This window comes from Diceros bicornis, chromosome 16 (genome assembly GCF_020826845.1).
Source record: "Diceros bicornis minor isolate mBicDic1 chromosome 16, mDicBic1.mat.cur, whole genome shotgun sequence".
NCBI classification, from domain to species: domain Eukaryota; kingdom Metazoa; phylum Chordata; class Mammalia; order Perissodactyla; family Rhinocerotidae; genus Diceros; species Diceros bicornis.
In genome coordinates, this window is record NC_080755.1 from 30,003,976 (window position 1) to 30,022,429 (window position 18,454).

An 18,454-nucleotide genomic window follows, 5' to 3' on the forward strand; every position below is an offset into this window, starting at 1 on the left:
AAGACTCACAGCAAAGAAGTACATACTATTTAATTCCATTAATGTGAAGTTCTAGAAAGTCATAACTAATCTATGTGAAAAGTGTATATTATAGGATTCCATTTGTAAGAAGTTCTAGAAAGGTAAAACTAATATATGGTAAAAAAAAAAAAAAAGAAAGAACAGTGGTGGCCTCTTTGAGGGGCACTTAACTGGGAAAGATGACTAGGGGGACTTCTAGGGGGATGGAAATCTTCTTGATAGGGTGTGGTTCATCTGGGGCAATGGAAATGTTCTGTATCTTAATAGGGGTTTATTCACTTTTTAATTGTGCAGGTAAGATATGTACATTTCAACATAGGTACATTTTACCTTAAAAGAACATTTACAATTATCATAATTGAAGGGGAGTAGGGAGAGGCACAGATGAAACAAGAACACTGGGATGCTGACAGTTGTGAAAGTTGGGTGATGGACACACGATGGTTCATTATATTATGATTATTTTGTATATGTTTGAAATTTTCCATAATAAAAAGTTTTTAAAAAATAAAAAGAAGAATAAATATAACAAACTCACTGCCAACAATTGTCAACTCATGGCCAATTTTTTAGTTTTATTTTCAACTCCTTCAACTTCCTTTCCTTCCAGTATGATTTTGCAGCAAATCCTTATTGAGCCCCTGCTCTGATCCAGGCCCTGGGGCCCCCGGACAGAGCAGGAAGCACCAAGTCCTGCTGCCCTGGCGTTCACACTCAGGAGGGCAACAAGTAAACAGTGAATGAACCGTAACTTCAGAGAGCGAGGTTACTATGACAACAATAAAAACCAGTTCTGGCAGAGAGTGACTGGGTGGACGGGGGTCGGGGGGAGTGCTTTATTCAGGTAGTCAAGGAAGGCCTCTCTGAGGGGGTGATATTTAAGCCAAGATGGGAATGATGTGGAGAAGCAGCCATGGGAAGAATCCTCATGCAAAGCAGAGAACAGCAAAGGCCCTGGGGTAGGTCTGAGCAGGACAGGTAGAGTGACAGAGAAGGCCAATGTGGCAGGCACAGTGTGGGGGGGGGGGCAGGCAAGACAAGGTGAGGTCTGAATGGGGCAGTGACCAGCCACGCAGACAGGCGCTTGTACTCCAAGTGCGATGAGGACCCTGAAGAGGACTCTGAGCAAGGACACTCCATGTCTCCGAAAATAATTTACATTTTAAGAAGGCCACTTTGTCTGCCCTGTGAAGAATGGGCTGGGAGAGAGGAAGCAGGCAAGAGAGGAAGGAGGAAAAGAACATAGGCGGCTGTCGCAGGGGTGTAGGTAAAAGAAGAGGGTGGCTAAGGCAAGAAGAGAAGTGGGCAGAGTCATGATTCACTTCTGGTGGGGAGCCGGCAGGCCCCGTGGGCGCACCGGCTACAAGGGGTGGAAAGAGGAAGCAGCAATGGCGCTTGGTGGGGCTGAGAGGAAGAAGGCTGGGTGGTGGGGCAGGTTGGTGGGGGAAATCAAGAGGGCCATTTGGGCCCCACTGCATCTGAGAAGACAAGCTGCGATACAAGTAGAAATGCTGCGGAGACATCTGGATCTCCCAGAAATTGATAAACAACCCAATGGATTTCTCTTCACAAGAGAAAAGGCAAACCATCAGGAAACATGAAAAGAGGCTTTATCTCACTAGTATTCAGGTGAACCATTGGCCTTCGCCTTTTTGCCCATCAAATTTGCCCCAGCTTTCTCAGATATTGACGCTGGGAGTGTGAATTGCTGCAATCTTTTTTGGATGATCTGGCAAATAAAAAATGTGCATATCATTTCACTCAGTAATTTCTCTCTTGGGAATTCAGACAAAAGAAATTAAAACACCAGGATATACAAGATTTTTGCTGCCGCACTGTTTGAACTAGCAAAGCACTGAAAAAAATTTGAATGTCCATTAATAGGAAAATGGCTAAATAAATTATGGTTCATTACATTTTGTAATACTGTCAGCTATTAAAGAGCATGTGTGAGAACTATTTATACTGACCTGGAAAGATGTCTGTGGATGTCTGTCCCTTTTCCCTTAAGGAAAAGGGAAAATTATGTAGTAAGGGACTTACATTCAATTTTTGGTTTTGCTTTTTGTGTATATTTTGTTTTTTTGGTGTGTGTGTGTGATGGTTGTGACTGGGGGTGTTTATACATTCATACATGTTCTTATGTGTGTAAGGACATAGAAGAAGATACCCAACTGCTAATGTTGATCACATCAGAGAAGTAGGATGGAAAGGTGGGAAGAGCAGGTGTAATAACTTTTCTTTTGAAAAATTAAAATGTCTATATAGATTAAATATAGACTTTCTCTTTACAAACTTTTGTATTGTTTGACTCCTTTCTGAAATTAAAAATGAAGGATAAATAAGGGTCTAGTATCCAGAACATATTTTAAAAAAAACTCTTACAACTCAACAACAGAAGGCAGACAACCCAATTTAAAAATGGGCAAAGGAGTTGAACAGACATTTCTCCAAAGAAGATATACAAAATTGCCAGCCAACATGAAAAGATGCTCAACGTAATTAGTCACTAGGGAAATGCAAATCAAAACCACTCTGAGATGTCACTTCACACTCCCTAGGATGCTTAGAATTAAAAAAACAAAAAATGGAAAATAAGTGTGGGTGAGGATGCAGAGAAATTGGAACCCCAGTTAAACACAGAATTACCATATGACCTAAATTTCACTCCTAGGTATATATCCAAAAGGATGGAAAACAAGTACTCAAACAAATACACATTCATGTTCATAGCAGCACAATTCACAACAGCTGAAAGGTAGAAACAACTCAAAGGTCCTATAGATGGATGAGTAGATAATAACACGTGGTACATGCATACAATGCGATGTTTTTCGCCCATGAAGAGGAATGAAGTTCTGATACATGATACAAGGCAGTTGAACCTCAAAAATATACTAAGTGGAAGAAGCCAGACACAGAAGGTCACATGTATGATTCCATTTGTATGAAATGTCCAGAATAGATAAATCCATAGAGACAGAAAGCAGACTAGCAGTTACCAGGGGCTGGGAGGGAGGGGAGAACAGGGAGCAACTCCTAAACCGGCGTAGGGTTTCCTTGAGAGTGAGAGAGATGTTTTGGAGCTGGGTAACAGCGGTGTTTGCGCAACACCGTAAATGTACCAAACGCCACTGAATTGTTCATGTTAAAATGGTTAACTTTATGCTGTGAATTTCACTTCAGTTAAAAACAGAGAAGAAAATAATAATAAAGATCAGCTCGCTGGCGCAGGTCCGAGAGCAGGCAGACGTCTCTCCTGCCGGCCCCTCCTTGGGGCGGCGCATCCGCCTGCCCGGCGGCCCCAGTCAGTGCTGCGGCTCAAGGACCCAGAGGGCACGTGGGCTGAGGAACGACAACAGGGCTATCAGAGAGCAGGGTATCAGGAGCCACAGACAGACAGGCGTACAGGAGACTCGACTCCCGGTATTGCCACCCCTGCCCGGTCAAGCACCTCGGCCCAGCCTCGGGGCTGAGGCGGACGCGCGCCGGCCGTGGGGACAGGGCGGGGCTTGGGGGCGGAAACCGGAACCCCTCAGCCGCGGCGCCTGTTTCCGGGGGGAGCGTGGATCCCGACGGCAAAGTCCGCCACGGTAGGAAGCCGGCGTCCGGAATCTCTTTTGGCAGTGGGTCTTGGCGGCGTGGGGGCGGCGGGGCTATGAGGCAGAAGCACTACCTTGAGGCTGCGGCGTGGAAACTGCGAGACAGCTGCCCGGGCCAGGCCCGCTATCTCCTGTAAGAGAGGGACCGGTGGGGCAGCGGGGGCGAGCGGCGAGGAGGTTCCCCTGGTCCTCACGGTCTCTTTCTCTTTTGCAGCTGGGCCTACACTTCGTCACACGGTGAGGACGCCGCCGGTGTGGGTCAGTCTGTCGCCCCCTCCCCTCCCTTCCGCACAGCGCTCAGAGGGATCCAGAAGAGAAATCTGATCGACCCCCTGCCCTCGTAACCCTCAGACGCTTCCCAGTTTCTGAAAAATCCGAATCCCCTGATGTGCCTTACCTCGCCTAATCTGTTAGTGGCATTTGATGCGTTGATCAGTCTTCTCGAAATAGTTTACTCTCTTGGTTTCCAGGTCACCACGTAGTTCACTCCTGCCTCTTTAGCCAGTACTTCTCGGTCGGCTTTGCTGATTGCTCCTAATTTCCCCAGCTTCTGTAAATGTTGGAGTGCCAGGACACGGCCCTCGGACCTCTTTTCTAGCTACACTCGCTTCGTTGGTGATCCTTTTTCATCCAATCGCATGGCTTTTAAATTCTGTATACCGGGGACTTACAGATTTATATCCTCAGCCCAGACCTCTCCCCAGAATTCTAGACTCTTATTCAGATACCTTCCTGACAACTTCTTTTGAATGTCCATTAGGCCAAAATCCAAGCTTTACCCCCAACACGGTCCTCTTCCATTTCTTCCTACTTCAGTAAATGGTAACTCCATCCTTTGAGTTATTCAGCCCCAAAACCTGAGGCCATTCTTGACCCTAACAGCCTTCCTCCCCAAGCCAATATGCCAGCAAATCCTGTTGGCTTTAAAATATATCCCAGATCTAGCCGCTTCTCACCACATCACCTTAGCACCTTGATCCAAGCCATCAGTCTGTCCACTGGATTACTGCCAGCAGCTCCTAGTGCATTTCTACAGGCCAGTCAATCCAGCAGCCAAAGTGAGCCTAATGAAAACCTAGGCTAGACCACGTCACTCCTCTGCTACAGACTCTCAAATGACTTCTGATCCCAGAGGAAAAGTGAAAATCTTTTAAAAGGACTACAAGGCCCTAAATCATAGGCCCACATTACCTCTCTGACCTGCTCTCCTTTTTGTTCTCTTAACTCCACTCACTACTAGGCCTCCTTGCTGTCTCAGGGCCTTTGTGGCTGCCCTTCCTTCTGCCTGGAAGTCTTCACATGTCTGCTTGGATTCCTCCCCTGCTTCCTTCTGGTCTCTGCAAACCTCAGTCCACAAAGCCATCTCTGGCTGCCATATTTAAGATTACAGCAGCTGCATCGCCATTCCCTATTCCCCTTTCCTGTCTTACTTTTTTCTTCCCAGCACTTAACATTGTTATTTACTGTCTCTCTCTGTGGACTGTCATTTGTTCACTGCTGTATCTCCAGCACCCAGAACAGTGCTTGGCACTTAACAGTCACTCAGTAAAGATGAATGAACTTTACATTTGGCAGAGCTACGCTACAAGCATGGTCCTTAGCTCTTTGTAGTGCTGTTGTATCCCTAGCACTTAGCACAGTGCTCACCAATAAATATTGATTGAGTAAACAGATGGTGTGCCCACCTTCCTTTTCAACTGCATTACCTTCACACCCCTACCTTTCCCTGAATAGCTATGCTTTCTTTTTCACTGTACTTCTACCTGAAAGCTCTTTACCAGTAATGGCTGCCATTTCCAAATACAGATAGAATTTAGTTATCTATGATGACCTTTGTCAAGCCTCCTCTTTGATGTGTTTCTGGCTGGTCCATGCAGAGTTTAATAATTTCCAGGGCATTTTAATCATATTCTGTTATAGTTCTTACCAGTCTTACCTTCATTTGCATAAGGCTTCCCTAGAATGTGAGTTCTTTAAAGATAGCAACTCTTTTCCATATTTGTGTCTCCACGGCGTAGCATGGTAGATGGTCCGTGAATGCTTTCTTGATTGTATAAAGGGTCTGCGGCAAGTCTGCTGTCCTGTTACCTTGTATTGAGAGAGCTGCCTGCAGACAAAGCCCAGGCCACACAGCACAAAACTGTGATAATTGTTTAAAAAAGAAACAAAATCACAGTATAATTTATTTAGTGATAAATGTGTTTGTAAAATTGGTGAGACATACAGCCTTTTTTACTTAGTAGCAAGTAATGAGTAACGTAGCAAAGAGTGGGGCCTTACAGAGTGGCTCAAAATAGTGAATGGATAGAATTATAGTGTTTTGCAAAAGAAACTGCCAGTTTATCATTTTATAAATTGTCATATTTTGAGTTTCCTTGAGAATGTATATCTGCTCATATTAAATAATAAACTTTTTCACATTTATAATATTGGCAGTTTGAGTTAACAAATATTCTGATTTGCTGAATCATGAATTTCATTTGTATAATTTTAGATGATAAAAGTGCTTTTGAAGGAACATGTCCATACTGTTTCCAGTTGCTGGTTCTGGATAACTCTCGAGTGCGCCTCAAACCCAAGCCCAAACTGACACCCAGAATACAGAAACTTCTTAATCGAGAAGCAAGAAATTATACACTCAGTTTTAAAGAAGCAAAAATTGTGAAAAAGTACAAAAACTCCAAAAGTGTACTGGTAAGATTTCAATTCTAGTATGTATAAATAAACTAGAATTTTCTTTTCTTTCACTTAAAATGAGGTTGATTAAGAATCAGCCTGAATATAACTCAGAGGTTTGTAGTAGTATATTTAGATTGTCAAAATATATACATAAAAATTTCTTCTAGTGATTACTGTTTCATCAAAAGTACAGCTTATTTTTTATTTTTCACAGTTAGCTAAAACCAAACATCGTGAGCTCTCAGTTGTTCACAGATCTCATTGTTGAGCACAACTACTTTCACAAATTTGAGGATTTCTTGAGCTGACCAATGTGACTTCACCTGAATTGCAGTTACCACTAAATTATTTTTTCAGTTAATGGTCCTTGTTTTCAAACAGCAGTACCTTATGTATTAGGTACCAGTGTCACTTCTTCAGTCATTCCCCCACTCCATGTCAGAGTATGTATTTAAGTTTATGCCCAACAAAAGTAAATGCACCTTATGTTCACTCATTAAACATTTATTGAGGGTCTATCTTATGCCATACAACATTAAGTACTGGTGATATAAAATGGAATAAAACAACCAAAATCAAATTACTTAGTTTACTATATAGAGACCAGTATCAGATACATTTAATGTGTATGTTCTATGTTAACCTTTATCAACTATTTGAGTGCCTGCTTATTATCAGGCACTGTGCTGGGCACTGGACATTATGACAGCTTATGTCTGGCCCAAGACTACAATCAGTATTAACTTGGATCGGAACTGCCATATTTAGGAGTTTACCAGTATTGGACAGGTAAGTGTATTTTGCTTTGTCACAAAATTGACTGTTGATTAATCTATATCCAGCCTCTTCAAAAAGTATAAAGCAGCTTACACAGACCTTTGATATATGCAGATCTTCCATTTGATTTTTCATCTGCTTGTGAACATCAGAGTACTTCTCAACTAAGCTAGTTTGTATTAATTTTGTTGAGGCCTGGCCTGAATCCTGTGCATTAGATATGTAGAAGAAAGGCATTTAGCTATAAAATGGACCATTTCTTGAAAAATGAATCCTGAAAAGAAAGTCAACATGTCGGGTTAATGAAGTGAAGAGACTGGAAAATGTGAGAATTCATTTGACTGGTTTTATAAATTACTTTAGATCTAAATTTACAGAATCACTAAGGGTTAAGTCACTAAGGAGTGACTTAAATTTTCAGTGATAGTTTGCCATGTTTTGTTGGGAAAAGGCTTGGAGTTCATCTGCAAAAAATGTGAAATGCCTACTCCTATTAGAAAGAACATCCTTCCAGATGTTAAAGGGTATCATTCCCTGTCTCCTCTATTGCTCCCAAACACAGTTGCACTCTGAGAAAGTAGAGACTTTGTTATCTTTAAAAAAGTGTTTTAAATTAAATACAAATGTTTAGCCATTAACTTTTTGTTGAAGACTTTCTCATTTTAAATTTGTGTCTTGTTTCATTCCTGCTGCTATATTACAAGCTCACGGAGGGCAGTCTCTGTTACTCACCCTGTAGTACTTGGTGTAGTCCCTTACATAACAGAATTTAATGAACATGTAGTTTATTGGATTAAATTATAAGAGAAATCAGGCCCAATATTTCTTCTTTTTATGGTAGTTGATTACTTGTAAAACATGCAACAGAACAGTGAAACATCATGGTAAAAGCAGAAGCTTTCTATCAGCACTGAAGAGCAGTCCTACCACTCCTACGAGTAAACTGAGCCTGAAGACACCAGAGAGAAAGACTCTAAGTTCTGCAAACCTAAATCATGATATGTCTGGTTCCCAAGACAAGAGCCCAGCATTGATTTTCAGGTATCTTAATTCGTTAAGCTATTTGAATTGCCACTGTTAACCCCTGAGTATTTCTTGTAATTTCCTCTATTTAATATACACTCCCTAAATTTGCCATGCAATTCAGACTTTGGCCCCCATTTTTACTCTATACTCTTTCTTCTCTAATGTCATATACTTCCATATCTGCCATTCTCATCTCTGCATATGGCTTCCAGGTATATTCCTCTACTTCCAGCCTCTCCCTGGGCCTGTTCCCAGCTGCCTTAAATATATCCACTTCACCCTCCCCCCCCCCCCCCCCCCCCCGCACGTCCCCACAGCTAACTACTCAAACCTGCGCATCCTCCGAAGTTCCTTATTCTGTGAATGAACATGCCCTTCTAGACCTTCTGACCTGAAATGGTGAGTACAGCTGACAGCTCTTACTCTGCTCCCTTGGTCCTTGTCCAGTTGGTCACCAGTTTCTTTGTATCCTACTTCCATGGTGCTTGCATCTGTTCCCGCCTTTTTCTCCCTCCTGCTGCCATCTCTTCGTCTTTATTCACCTTTTGCCCAGGCTACTACAATATTTCCTGCGTCTTCCTGCTTCTAGTTTCAAACCTTTCTAGTTTGATAATTTTCCTACAGCACAGCTCTGATTAGAAGCCGTTAGCACCTCACTCTGTAGCATATGGGTCAAATGCTCCAGCGTGGCTTTCCAGCCCTCACTGTCTAGCACCAGTCTGTCTGTCTGTCTTGCTTTGCCTTAATTCATCCTGTGTGTCAGCAGAACTGAGCCACTCAGTTTACTTTCCTGCTCTAAAGCTTTGTTCTTGCCATTTCCTCTATCAGAAATTCCTGTGGAAATCTAACTGAATAGGGATTTGTCAAATGATACTAAGTTAACTATATGACTGGGCACGTGTTTTATTTTTAGTACTCCTCAATACTTTATTCACTATGATAGTCAATAGATTTAATTCCATAGACACTGAAAGGAATTTTTATTTATTTATTTATTTTTTTTTTTGTGAGGAAGATCAGCCCTGAGCTAACATCCGTGCTAATCCTCTTTTTTTTTTTTTTGCTGAGGAAGACCGGCTCTGAGCTAACATCTATTGCCAATCCTCCTCCTTTTTTCTCCCCAAAGCCCCAGTAGATAGTTGTATGTCACAGTTGCACATCCTTCTAGTTGCTGTACGTGGGACGCGGCCTCAGCATGGCCGGAGAAGCGGTGCGTCGGTGCGCGCCCGGGATCCGAACCCGGGCTGCCAGCAGCGGAGCACACGCACTTAACCGCTAAGCCACGGGGCCGGCCCTGAAAGGAATTTTTAAATGGTTTGTTACAAAAGAGAAACTGAGTCTGGTAGTTTCTTAAACATAACAAAATTCAGCAAGGACTGGATTATCTCTGCTTACTGAATTGAGTTTTTTATATTGGGTTTCACTTTTATAAAATTGGGTAAGAATTAAAATTTCAAGTCCAGTTTTCTCTATATCCTTGATTTAATTATTTTGATATTTGGTATGGTAGGAATTCATCATATAAGTTTCCACTTTATTGGATAAATGTAGATAAAATAAAATTTGGCATATTTAAAATAATTCACTTGCATTTAGACCAGACTGCTTTTTAGATATATGTGGGAATGAAGTATTACATATTTATCTTACAGATGGGGAGTTAGCAAGAGAGACTGACAAACTCCAAATAAGGATTTGTGGGGGTGGAACACAATTGGAGGGAATGAAATAGAATGAAGCATAAATACACACATACCAGATGGGAATCATCTATTCAATGGATATTTTTAGAGGGCCTTCTCTGTGCCTGGCACTGTTAAAAAGCACTGGAATATAGAATTAGTAGTATAAAGTGTCTGCCCTATGGAGCTTACATTCTAGGGAGGCAGATACAATGGAATGGTACCTACATGTGTAGGTTCAGATCCTTCACTTTTGAGAAAGGAAGTGGTCTTGAGCTGTGAGGAAGAAATGTGTTTTTAAAGTCCTTGCTTAGAATTGTCATGAATCTTGATGTCAGACTTAAAGGGAACTCAGGTGTGATAGAAACTTCCAGAACCACCCAAAATACCTCCTAAATGTTGCCTGTAGCCTATTTAGTGAGGAGATTTTTAACAAAATGGGAATGACTGTGCTGGGTACAGCCACTGCTTGCATGTGGCCATAACACAGAAGAGTAGAAAACGATTCCAAGTAGCAGTTATCTAGGCTAAGCAGGAAGAACACTTTTTAAACTGTCAGTGTCAGTATACCTAAGTGTGGTTTTATGTTTCTTTTCAGAACACCTACATCTGGACAGTCAACACCCACTTGCTCCTCAAGAAATGTGAGCAAAACAAAGAAACACTTCTCTCAACTAAAAATGTTGCTTAGTCAGAGTGAATCCCAGAAGAATCCAAAGGTGGACTTCAGAAGTTTCTTATCTTCTTTATAAAACATGGACTGTGAAAATAAAAAATGTTGCGGGCCAGCCCCGTGGCTTAGCGATTAAGTGCGCATGCCCCACTACTGGCGACCTGGGTTCGTATCCGGGTGTGCACCAACACACCGCTTCTTCGGCCATGCTGAGGCAGCGTCCCACATACAGCAACTAGCAGGATGTGCAACTATGACATACAACTATCTACTGGGGCTTTGGGGGGGAAAAGGGGGAAAAAGAGGAGGACTGGCAATAGATGTTAGCTCAGGGCCGGTCTTCCTCAGCAAAAAGAGGAGGATTAGCATGGATGTTAGCTCAGGCTGATCTTCCTCACAAAAAAAAAAAAAATGTTTAATGCAGTTTCTGAAACTAAAGTTACTCAGAAAAAAACAGCTTTTTTTAAAACTTTTATTTATTCTTTAAATACATGGAAACTAGGGTCCAGGAGCAAACTTGTTTTGGCATTCTTCAGTGTTTAGGGAGAAAATATCTCATTAGAATGAATAACTGAAACCTGCCTATCTCACAGGGTAGTTATGAGGATCAAAAATACATGAAATGTCCTTGTAAATAGTAAAGATATATATGGATATTGAGTGGTTATATTATTATTTTCTCTTCCCTTAATTAGCAGTTTTCATTATGTCATTTTATTTCATAAGGAAATTGAGACCTTTATGAGAAAATCTACTCACTCCTTTCTAGGTGTCTATACCCTTATTGCTAATTCAGAAAAAGGATCACGTATGTGTGTCCTAGTTTTCCCACACTCATCTGTGTTAACTATATATTAGTAAAATCTTAACATTACTCCTATTTTGCATGCAGAAGTAAATATATGGGCCATTCTTGACTGTAGATGATTTAATCATATACCAAAATTTTCATTTTTGCAACTTTCTATAGTAGTGCTTCACCAGAAGTGGCATTTCATTTTCTCTGGTGAAGACTTATTTCTAGGCCTCAAATTTACACCAGAACATAACAAAGTAACAGTTTAGCTACTTGAACTCTTTTCTGGAACACAGATATACTTTTTTAAAATGATAGGCTAGGATTTTATTCAACCTTTTTTTTTTTTTTCCGCTGAGGAAAATTGGCCCTGGGCTAACATCCGTGCCCATCTTCCTCTACTGTGTATGTGGGATGCCTGCTGCAGCATGGCTTGATAAGCAGTGTGTAGGTCTGCATCCGGGATCTGAACCCGTGAACCCTGGGCTGGCTGCCGAAGCAGAGTGCGCGAATTTACCCACTATGCCACTGGGCCAGCGGCCCCTTCAACCTATCATTTAAAAACTCTTTAAATAAATAATTTAGATACTTTAACTATAATCTGTTTCCAAGCCTCTCTGCTCCTTTCAAGTTTAGAACTTAAATTTTCCCGCATTAGGGCTTGGCAGACTGAAAGGCCAAAGTTATTCACAAGAGTTGGTCTTGTAGTTGTGTGAAGTGAAATTATACTAACGAGTGCCAGCATCAAAGAGGGATGGCAAGGGTCATCAATCTGAACTTCTTTAGACTGTGAGCCACAGGCTGCGGGAGCTGGGCCTTCCCTTGTGTCGACAGCATCTAGTACTTTGGTCATGAGAGATACTCTACCTTTCTGACTAACTGCTCACTGGAACATCTTGAACTCTTGCTCTTCTATTCGCTTACCCCTCTCCCTGATCACCCAGTCATAGTGAGCTCTTAGTAGTTCTTAGAACATGTCATTTTCTTGCCAGCTTTGGGCCTTTGTACCTGGTTTTGGAGACTGCCCTCCACTCCAACCCCACTGCATTATGAGGGGCCACTCTTTTATCATAGTGCTGGTGATCCTGCAGTTTCCGGTTTCTGCCTGGGTGATCTCACTAACTGTGCCCCCAGCACCTAGTTTCTTGCCTAGCACACAGCACAAGCTCTGCAAATATTCCTAAGCTACTACATTTAAATTTGAACTTCTTAGCCCACTTGTTCCACACTATGTTTAGAACTAAGGTTCTTTCCAGCCATATGACTGAGAAGTGGATAAGTAGTAAAAGTAGGAACTCCTAGGTGGGCAGTTGTTTACATTACCTCAGTTGCAAATGAAGGACACGGATTTTTAACATTCCTTTCTGTGGCAGAAGGGTCTTTGGGCATCTCTCAAGAGAAGGTTAAAATTATAGTGTGGACATAAAACTCTTAGTAGAAAACATAGGAGTAAAACCCTGGAGTAAGCAGTGGTTGCTTAGATATAACACTGAAAGCACAAGCAACAAAAGAAAAAACAGATAAATTGGACTTCATCACAATTAAAAACTTACGTGCTTCAAATAAAGACACTACCAAGAAAGTAAAAAGATAACCCACTGAATGGGAGAAAATATGCAAATCATGAATTTGTTAAGGGGACTATATCCATCATTACAAAGAATTCTTTAAATAATAAAAAGACAAAAACATGGACAAAGAATCTGAGCATACAGTTCTCCAAAGAAAATAATAAACAAATGGCCAACAAGCACATGAAAAGATGCTCAACATCTAACAGTCTTTAGGAAAATACAAATCAAAACAATGAGATACCACTTCATACCCACTGAGTTGGCTAAAATTACAAAGATGACAAGTATTGGCAAGAATGTGGTAAAACTGGAACTTGCACACATTGCTCCTGGGATTGTAAAATCCTGCAACCATTTTAGAAGAGTTTGGCAGGTCTTCAAAAAGTTAAACAGTTACCATATGACCCAACAATTCCACTCCTAGGTATATACCCATGGGGACTGAAAACATGTCTACATAAAATCTTGTATATGAATATCCACAGAAACATTATTTATAATAGCCAAAAAATGGAAACAACCCAAATGTCCATCAACTATTCAGTGGATACATAAAATGTGATATATCCGTACAGTGGAATATCATTCAGCCATAAAAGTGAACTACTGATATATGCTAGAACATGGACGAACCTTGAAAACAAGTTAAGTAAAAGAACCAGGTACAAAAGGCCACATAGTGTATGATTCAATTTATATGGAATGCTTAGAATAGGAAAATACATAGAAACACATTAGTGGTTGCCTAAGACTGGGAGGAATGGGGAGTAACTGCTAATGAGTACAGGGTTTTTTAGAGTGATGAAAATGTTCTGAAATTAGTAGCAATGGTTCCATAACTCTGAATACACTAAAAACCACTGAATTCTACACTTTTTTGAACGGGTGAATTTCATGGTGTTTGAATTATATCTCAGTAAAGCTTTTCTTAAAAAAATGAAAATAAACATTACCTAAAAAAAATTACAGCATAGAAACTTAGGTTTGACTGAAAATGAATCTTGTAAAGAGAAGCAGCAAATGTGCAATGTAGGTCTCTTCTGACACATGGGCCTGGTGAGATTCATGCCTGTGTCCCTCCCAGTCTAAGCTCTGTAAGGGCTGTAACCCCAGGGCGTAGCTCAGCTAGACAGTGTTCAGCATGCTTCTATCTGTCCTGGGACTAAACTTACAATTAAATATAAATAGGAATTTTTCTGAATAAAAATCAACTTGCATATAATACTAGTTCTCTTTTAAAAAACATCATGGAGAGGCTGGCCCCGTGGCATAGTGGTTAAGTGCGTGTGCTCTGCTGCTGGCGGCCCGGGGTTCAGATCCCGGGCGTGCACCGAGGCACCGCTTCTCCGGCCATGCTGTGGCGGCGTCCCACATAAAGCAACTAGAAGGATGTGCAACTATGACATACAACTATCTACTGGGGCTTTGGGGGAAAAAAAGGAGGAGCATTGGCATGGATGTTAGCCCAAGGCTGATCTTCCTCATAAAAAAATAAAAATAAAAAAAAATAAAAAATATCACGGAGACAATTTTTCACAGGCTACTAGTTTTAATTAAGTACAATTCTTATCTTCTATTTTGATGCTCAAATTATTACATCTTGGCCAATGAAAGCCCCTTTTATTTAAGCAGGCTTCTTTATTCTTTCAACCCCATCAGAACTTTGAAAATATCCTCCTTGCTTTTTTGCAAAGTTGAGGACCATTTTCATTCTCTCAGCCCTAAGACATGGAAGAAGCTACTCTCCAAGAAACTCTGCTACTCTTGAGCAGAAATTAGTAGTGACACCAGAAGCAGAATGTGGGGGATACTTTTACTGAGGGATAGTAATGATATTGCTACACTAGACAACTCCAGAGGCAGAGCTGGAAAAGATAAATTCTTAAAAACTCTGAGCTCTCATATTTAAAATTTAACTCTTAACATACCAAATGCCTATTTGAATGTTTCAACCCTTCACCAAATAATAGTACCTTTTCTTTTATAATTTGATAAACCATAAAATTATTCCTTTAATTAAAATTTTTTTTGTTTTTGAGGAAGATTGGCCCTGTGTGAATGTCTGTTGCCAATCTTCCTTTTTTTTTTTTTCTTCTTTTTTCTCCCCAAAGCCCCAGTACATAGTTGTGTATCATACTGTGGAGCTGTAGCTCTTCTATGTGGGACGCCATCTCAGCATGGCTTGCTGAGCGGTGAGTAGATCCGCGCCCAGGATCCGAACCAGTGAACCCTGGGCTGCCGAAGCGGAAGGCGCGAACTTAACTGCTGTGCCACCGGGCTGGCCCCTAAAATGCTTAATTCTGACTAAGAATTACTTGTTCGGGAGGCAGTACAGCCTACTGGTTAAGACTGTAGTCTTTGTGGTCCTGCCTTGCCAAACCTGGCTGTGTCATTTATTAACTGTGTAATCTTTGGCAAATTCTTAATTTCTCTGTTTCCTCATATGTAAAATGAGGGTAATAATAGTACTTACCTCATGAAGATGCTGTGAGGACTCAATGAAATGGTACATGAAAAACACCTAGAAGAGTGGATGGCATTTTGAAAGTGCTCAAGCAATTTCTGCTATTATATAATCAATCAGAAATCTATAAAATGATTATCAACACCAACAATAAGATCTAGCCTATGGTGGCTGTCCTTTGAATGCCTCTCACTAATGATGTAGGCACATTGTTTTGAGGTATTTTATAAAAACTTTTTTTGTGATTATATTGACAAAGACTCTTCTTTACCAAACTTCAGACAGGCTTCTCTGAGCCCTCTTTTCTACCAGGCCTTGTCCTTGGGCTCTGTCTTGGGCCTGCCTAGCCCAGTTTTAGAAAGAATCTTGCTAAGGCAGTTTAGTGAGAAATCCCCCACCCTTGATATCTGATCACCCTGGCCTGTCTTCAGCAAGAATCCTGTTAAGTCAGTTTAGCAAGAATCCCCCTACTCTTGATAATTTTCCATCCACTGACCCCCTCACTCTGCTCCTTGGCTATAAATCCCAGCTGTCTTTGACATATTTGGAGTTGAGACCCATCTTTCTCCCCTATTAGGATAGTCCTTATACCTACTGCAAAAATCCTGAATAAAGTCTTCCTTACCCTTTTAACAAGTGGTGGAATAATTTTTTCTTTAACAATATCAACGCCAGTCTGATACATCTTCAGTTTAGTTATTTAAGTTCATGTTCAGTTCTAGGCAGTTTGGTGTTCTAATAAGTGATAGACTTACTTATGTGACTGCTTACTTGGTGACTGCTTTCTTGAGGTGGTATGTAGGTACTGGAGGTTAAGGGAAGTCTGATCTATGAATTCACTTTATGAAATGCAGAAAATCCAAATGTTTCAGTCTCCAAAGTTCTGTAGAAGGAGTCCTTCCAGCCTCAGTTGGGTCTTCCTGTAATGGCTCAATCCATAGTTGTAAGTACAAGATTTATATACACACGTTTCTCTGGCATAATTCCAAATCATCTTTTACTTTTCTCAAGGACAGAAACTGTAGTAACACTTTTAGAATCAACATATTCTTTTAATAAATTGAGCATCACAAAATGTTGGTTATTAGTTTGGGTACAATTATCAATTGTCATTAAAGTTTACAGACAAAAGAATGCAATGGTACAGGTATTTAAAGTATACAGTTTTTGATATATTCAATTCAGCCTTATTAAGTCCTTTTAACTTTATCTTGATATGAAATCTTTTATCTTTTCAGGTTTTTTTTTTTTTTTGAGGAAGATTGGCCCTGAGCTACACCTGTTGCCAATTTTCCTCTTTTTTCGCTTGAGGAAGAGTGGCCCTGAGCTAATATCTGTGCCCATATTCCTCTATTTTTGTATGTGGGACACCGCCACAGCATGGCTTGATGAGTGGTGTAGGTCTGTGCCCAGGATCTGAACCTGCGAACCCTGGGCCCCCGAAGCGGAGCACACTGAACTTAACCACTGCACCACTGGGCCAACCCATTATCAGCTCTTTAAAGAACATTTTATTACTAACTTTAATAAGCAATCACACACACACATACACATCAACTATATATATAATTTACAATATTTAAAATATGTCTTTGAATCCTTGACTTTTAAAAATATAAAATCTCTGGACATGAGATCACATTCATTTCAGATTAGTTACTTCATCATTTCATTCTGAACATAGGAAAAGATCACATAAAGCTCATGTAAAGATTGAGTAGTAGTGTTAGGTACTCATGTTTTGGGTTTTCGTTTCCATATCTTGGAATTAAGTGTGTAGATCTAAATAATTCTCCTTGTTAGTATTACCTAACTATAGTACCAACTACTTTTTTTTCATATACCCTCAAGGAAACACCAGGTAGGATAGCTGGTATTTAAATATAATTGTATATGATTAATAAAAAGAGAAGTTTTTTCAGTTAGGTCTAAAATTTCCTTTAACTTTTTAATTTTGTGGCCAAAAGCAGGCCTATTTTATTTACTAGCGACAATTTTTATCCTTTTTTAAAGCAGTTTTATATTGAACTCCCAAGTCAATATGAGTAATGCTTCTGAATTGTAAATATCTACTCAAACTTCTGCTGTTTTCTTGATCAAACACCTGGCTTTTTGACAACTGGAACATCAAGGAGCAGTTGAGTGGCTGGCTGGCTTCAAACTTCTGGTTAAAAATCTAACTTGGACTTTTGGATTAGCAGGCAGCACAGTCCTCCACTAAGATTCCAGTTAAGTGCTGTGTTGTTTCCTCATATCAATTCAGTAAGAACTTCACTTTTCCTCTGAGCTTCAAGTAGATGCACTATCTTGTCTAGGATAAAAGTCTTCATTAGAAAGAATGGTTCAGGGCCGGCCCCGTGGCTTAGTGGTTAAGTGCTCGAGCTCTGCTACTGGTGGCCCGGGTTCGGATCCCGGGCGCGCACCGACGCACAGTTTCTCCAGCCATGCTGAGGCCGCATCCCACATACAGCAACTAGAAGGATGTGCAACTATGATGTACAACTATCTACTGGGGCTTTGGGGGAAAAAAGTAAATAAATAAAATTAAAAAAAAAAAAAAAGAATGGTTCACCTAAAATATCACTGGCATACCAATTCTATTCTAAAGGATTTATAAACTTTCCAATCATAGTCTTAATATATGTGCATCAAATATGCTAATATTCTCACTAGGTACTTTCTTGAAAACTACAGTACCTAAATTCACAGGATAGAAAAATACTTGGACTAGTCAGCCTTAGTTTTTTTTTTACCTGAGGGAATTTGATAACCTCAATTAACATGTGAGCCTTCAGGCATACGTAGGAGTTATTAACTTCAATAAAAGCAGGAAAATACATTCCAACTAGCCAGTCCTTAGGTTAAGCTGTGAACAGAACCTTCACTCAAGTCTTTTTTTAAAAGTCCAGGTCTGAGAGAGACAGCCAAAGCTGGCTGGGTGAGGGATGCTCCTCCAAGGAGAATTCAGATATTTTACTTCAGCTAGGACATAGTTCTGGCTGTTGACTCAGGTACTTGACACAGACAGAAATGGCATTCCTCAAATTGTGTGGCTGGACAAACTAGACACTGCATTTACCCAACAGTAAATCGTTTTAGCAGCAAGAACAAGTGGCATGGCCCTTGGTCTACAATTAAGACAGTCTGTCCCACTGGAGCA

At 40.6% G+C, this 18,454-nt stretch overlaps 1 protein-coding gene across 1 annotated transcript; it reads left to right on the forward strand.

Annotated features, from left to right (window-relative positions):
* The first annotated feature begins 3,596 nt into the window (after window positions 1–3,596).
* On the forward strand, window positions 3,597–11,850 carry C16H18orf21 (chromosome 16 C18orf21 homolog). The gene is made up of 5 exons (XM_058557002.1): window positions 3,597–3,756; window positions 3,838–3,860; window positions 6,118–6,317; window positions 7,921–8,120; window positions 10,386–11,850. The coding sequence occupies exons 1-5, from the start codon at window positions 3,680–3,682 to the stop codon at window positions 10,537–10,539; spliced, it is 654 nt and encodes a 217-aa protein (XP_058412985.1). The 5' UTR covers window positions 3,597–3,679; the 3' UTR covers window positions 10,540–11,850.
* Window positions 11,851–18,454: the final 6,604 nt, after the last annotated feature.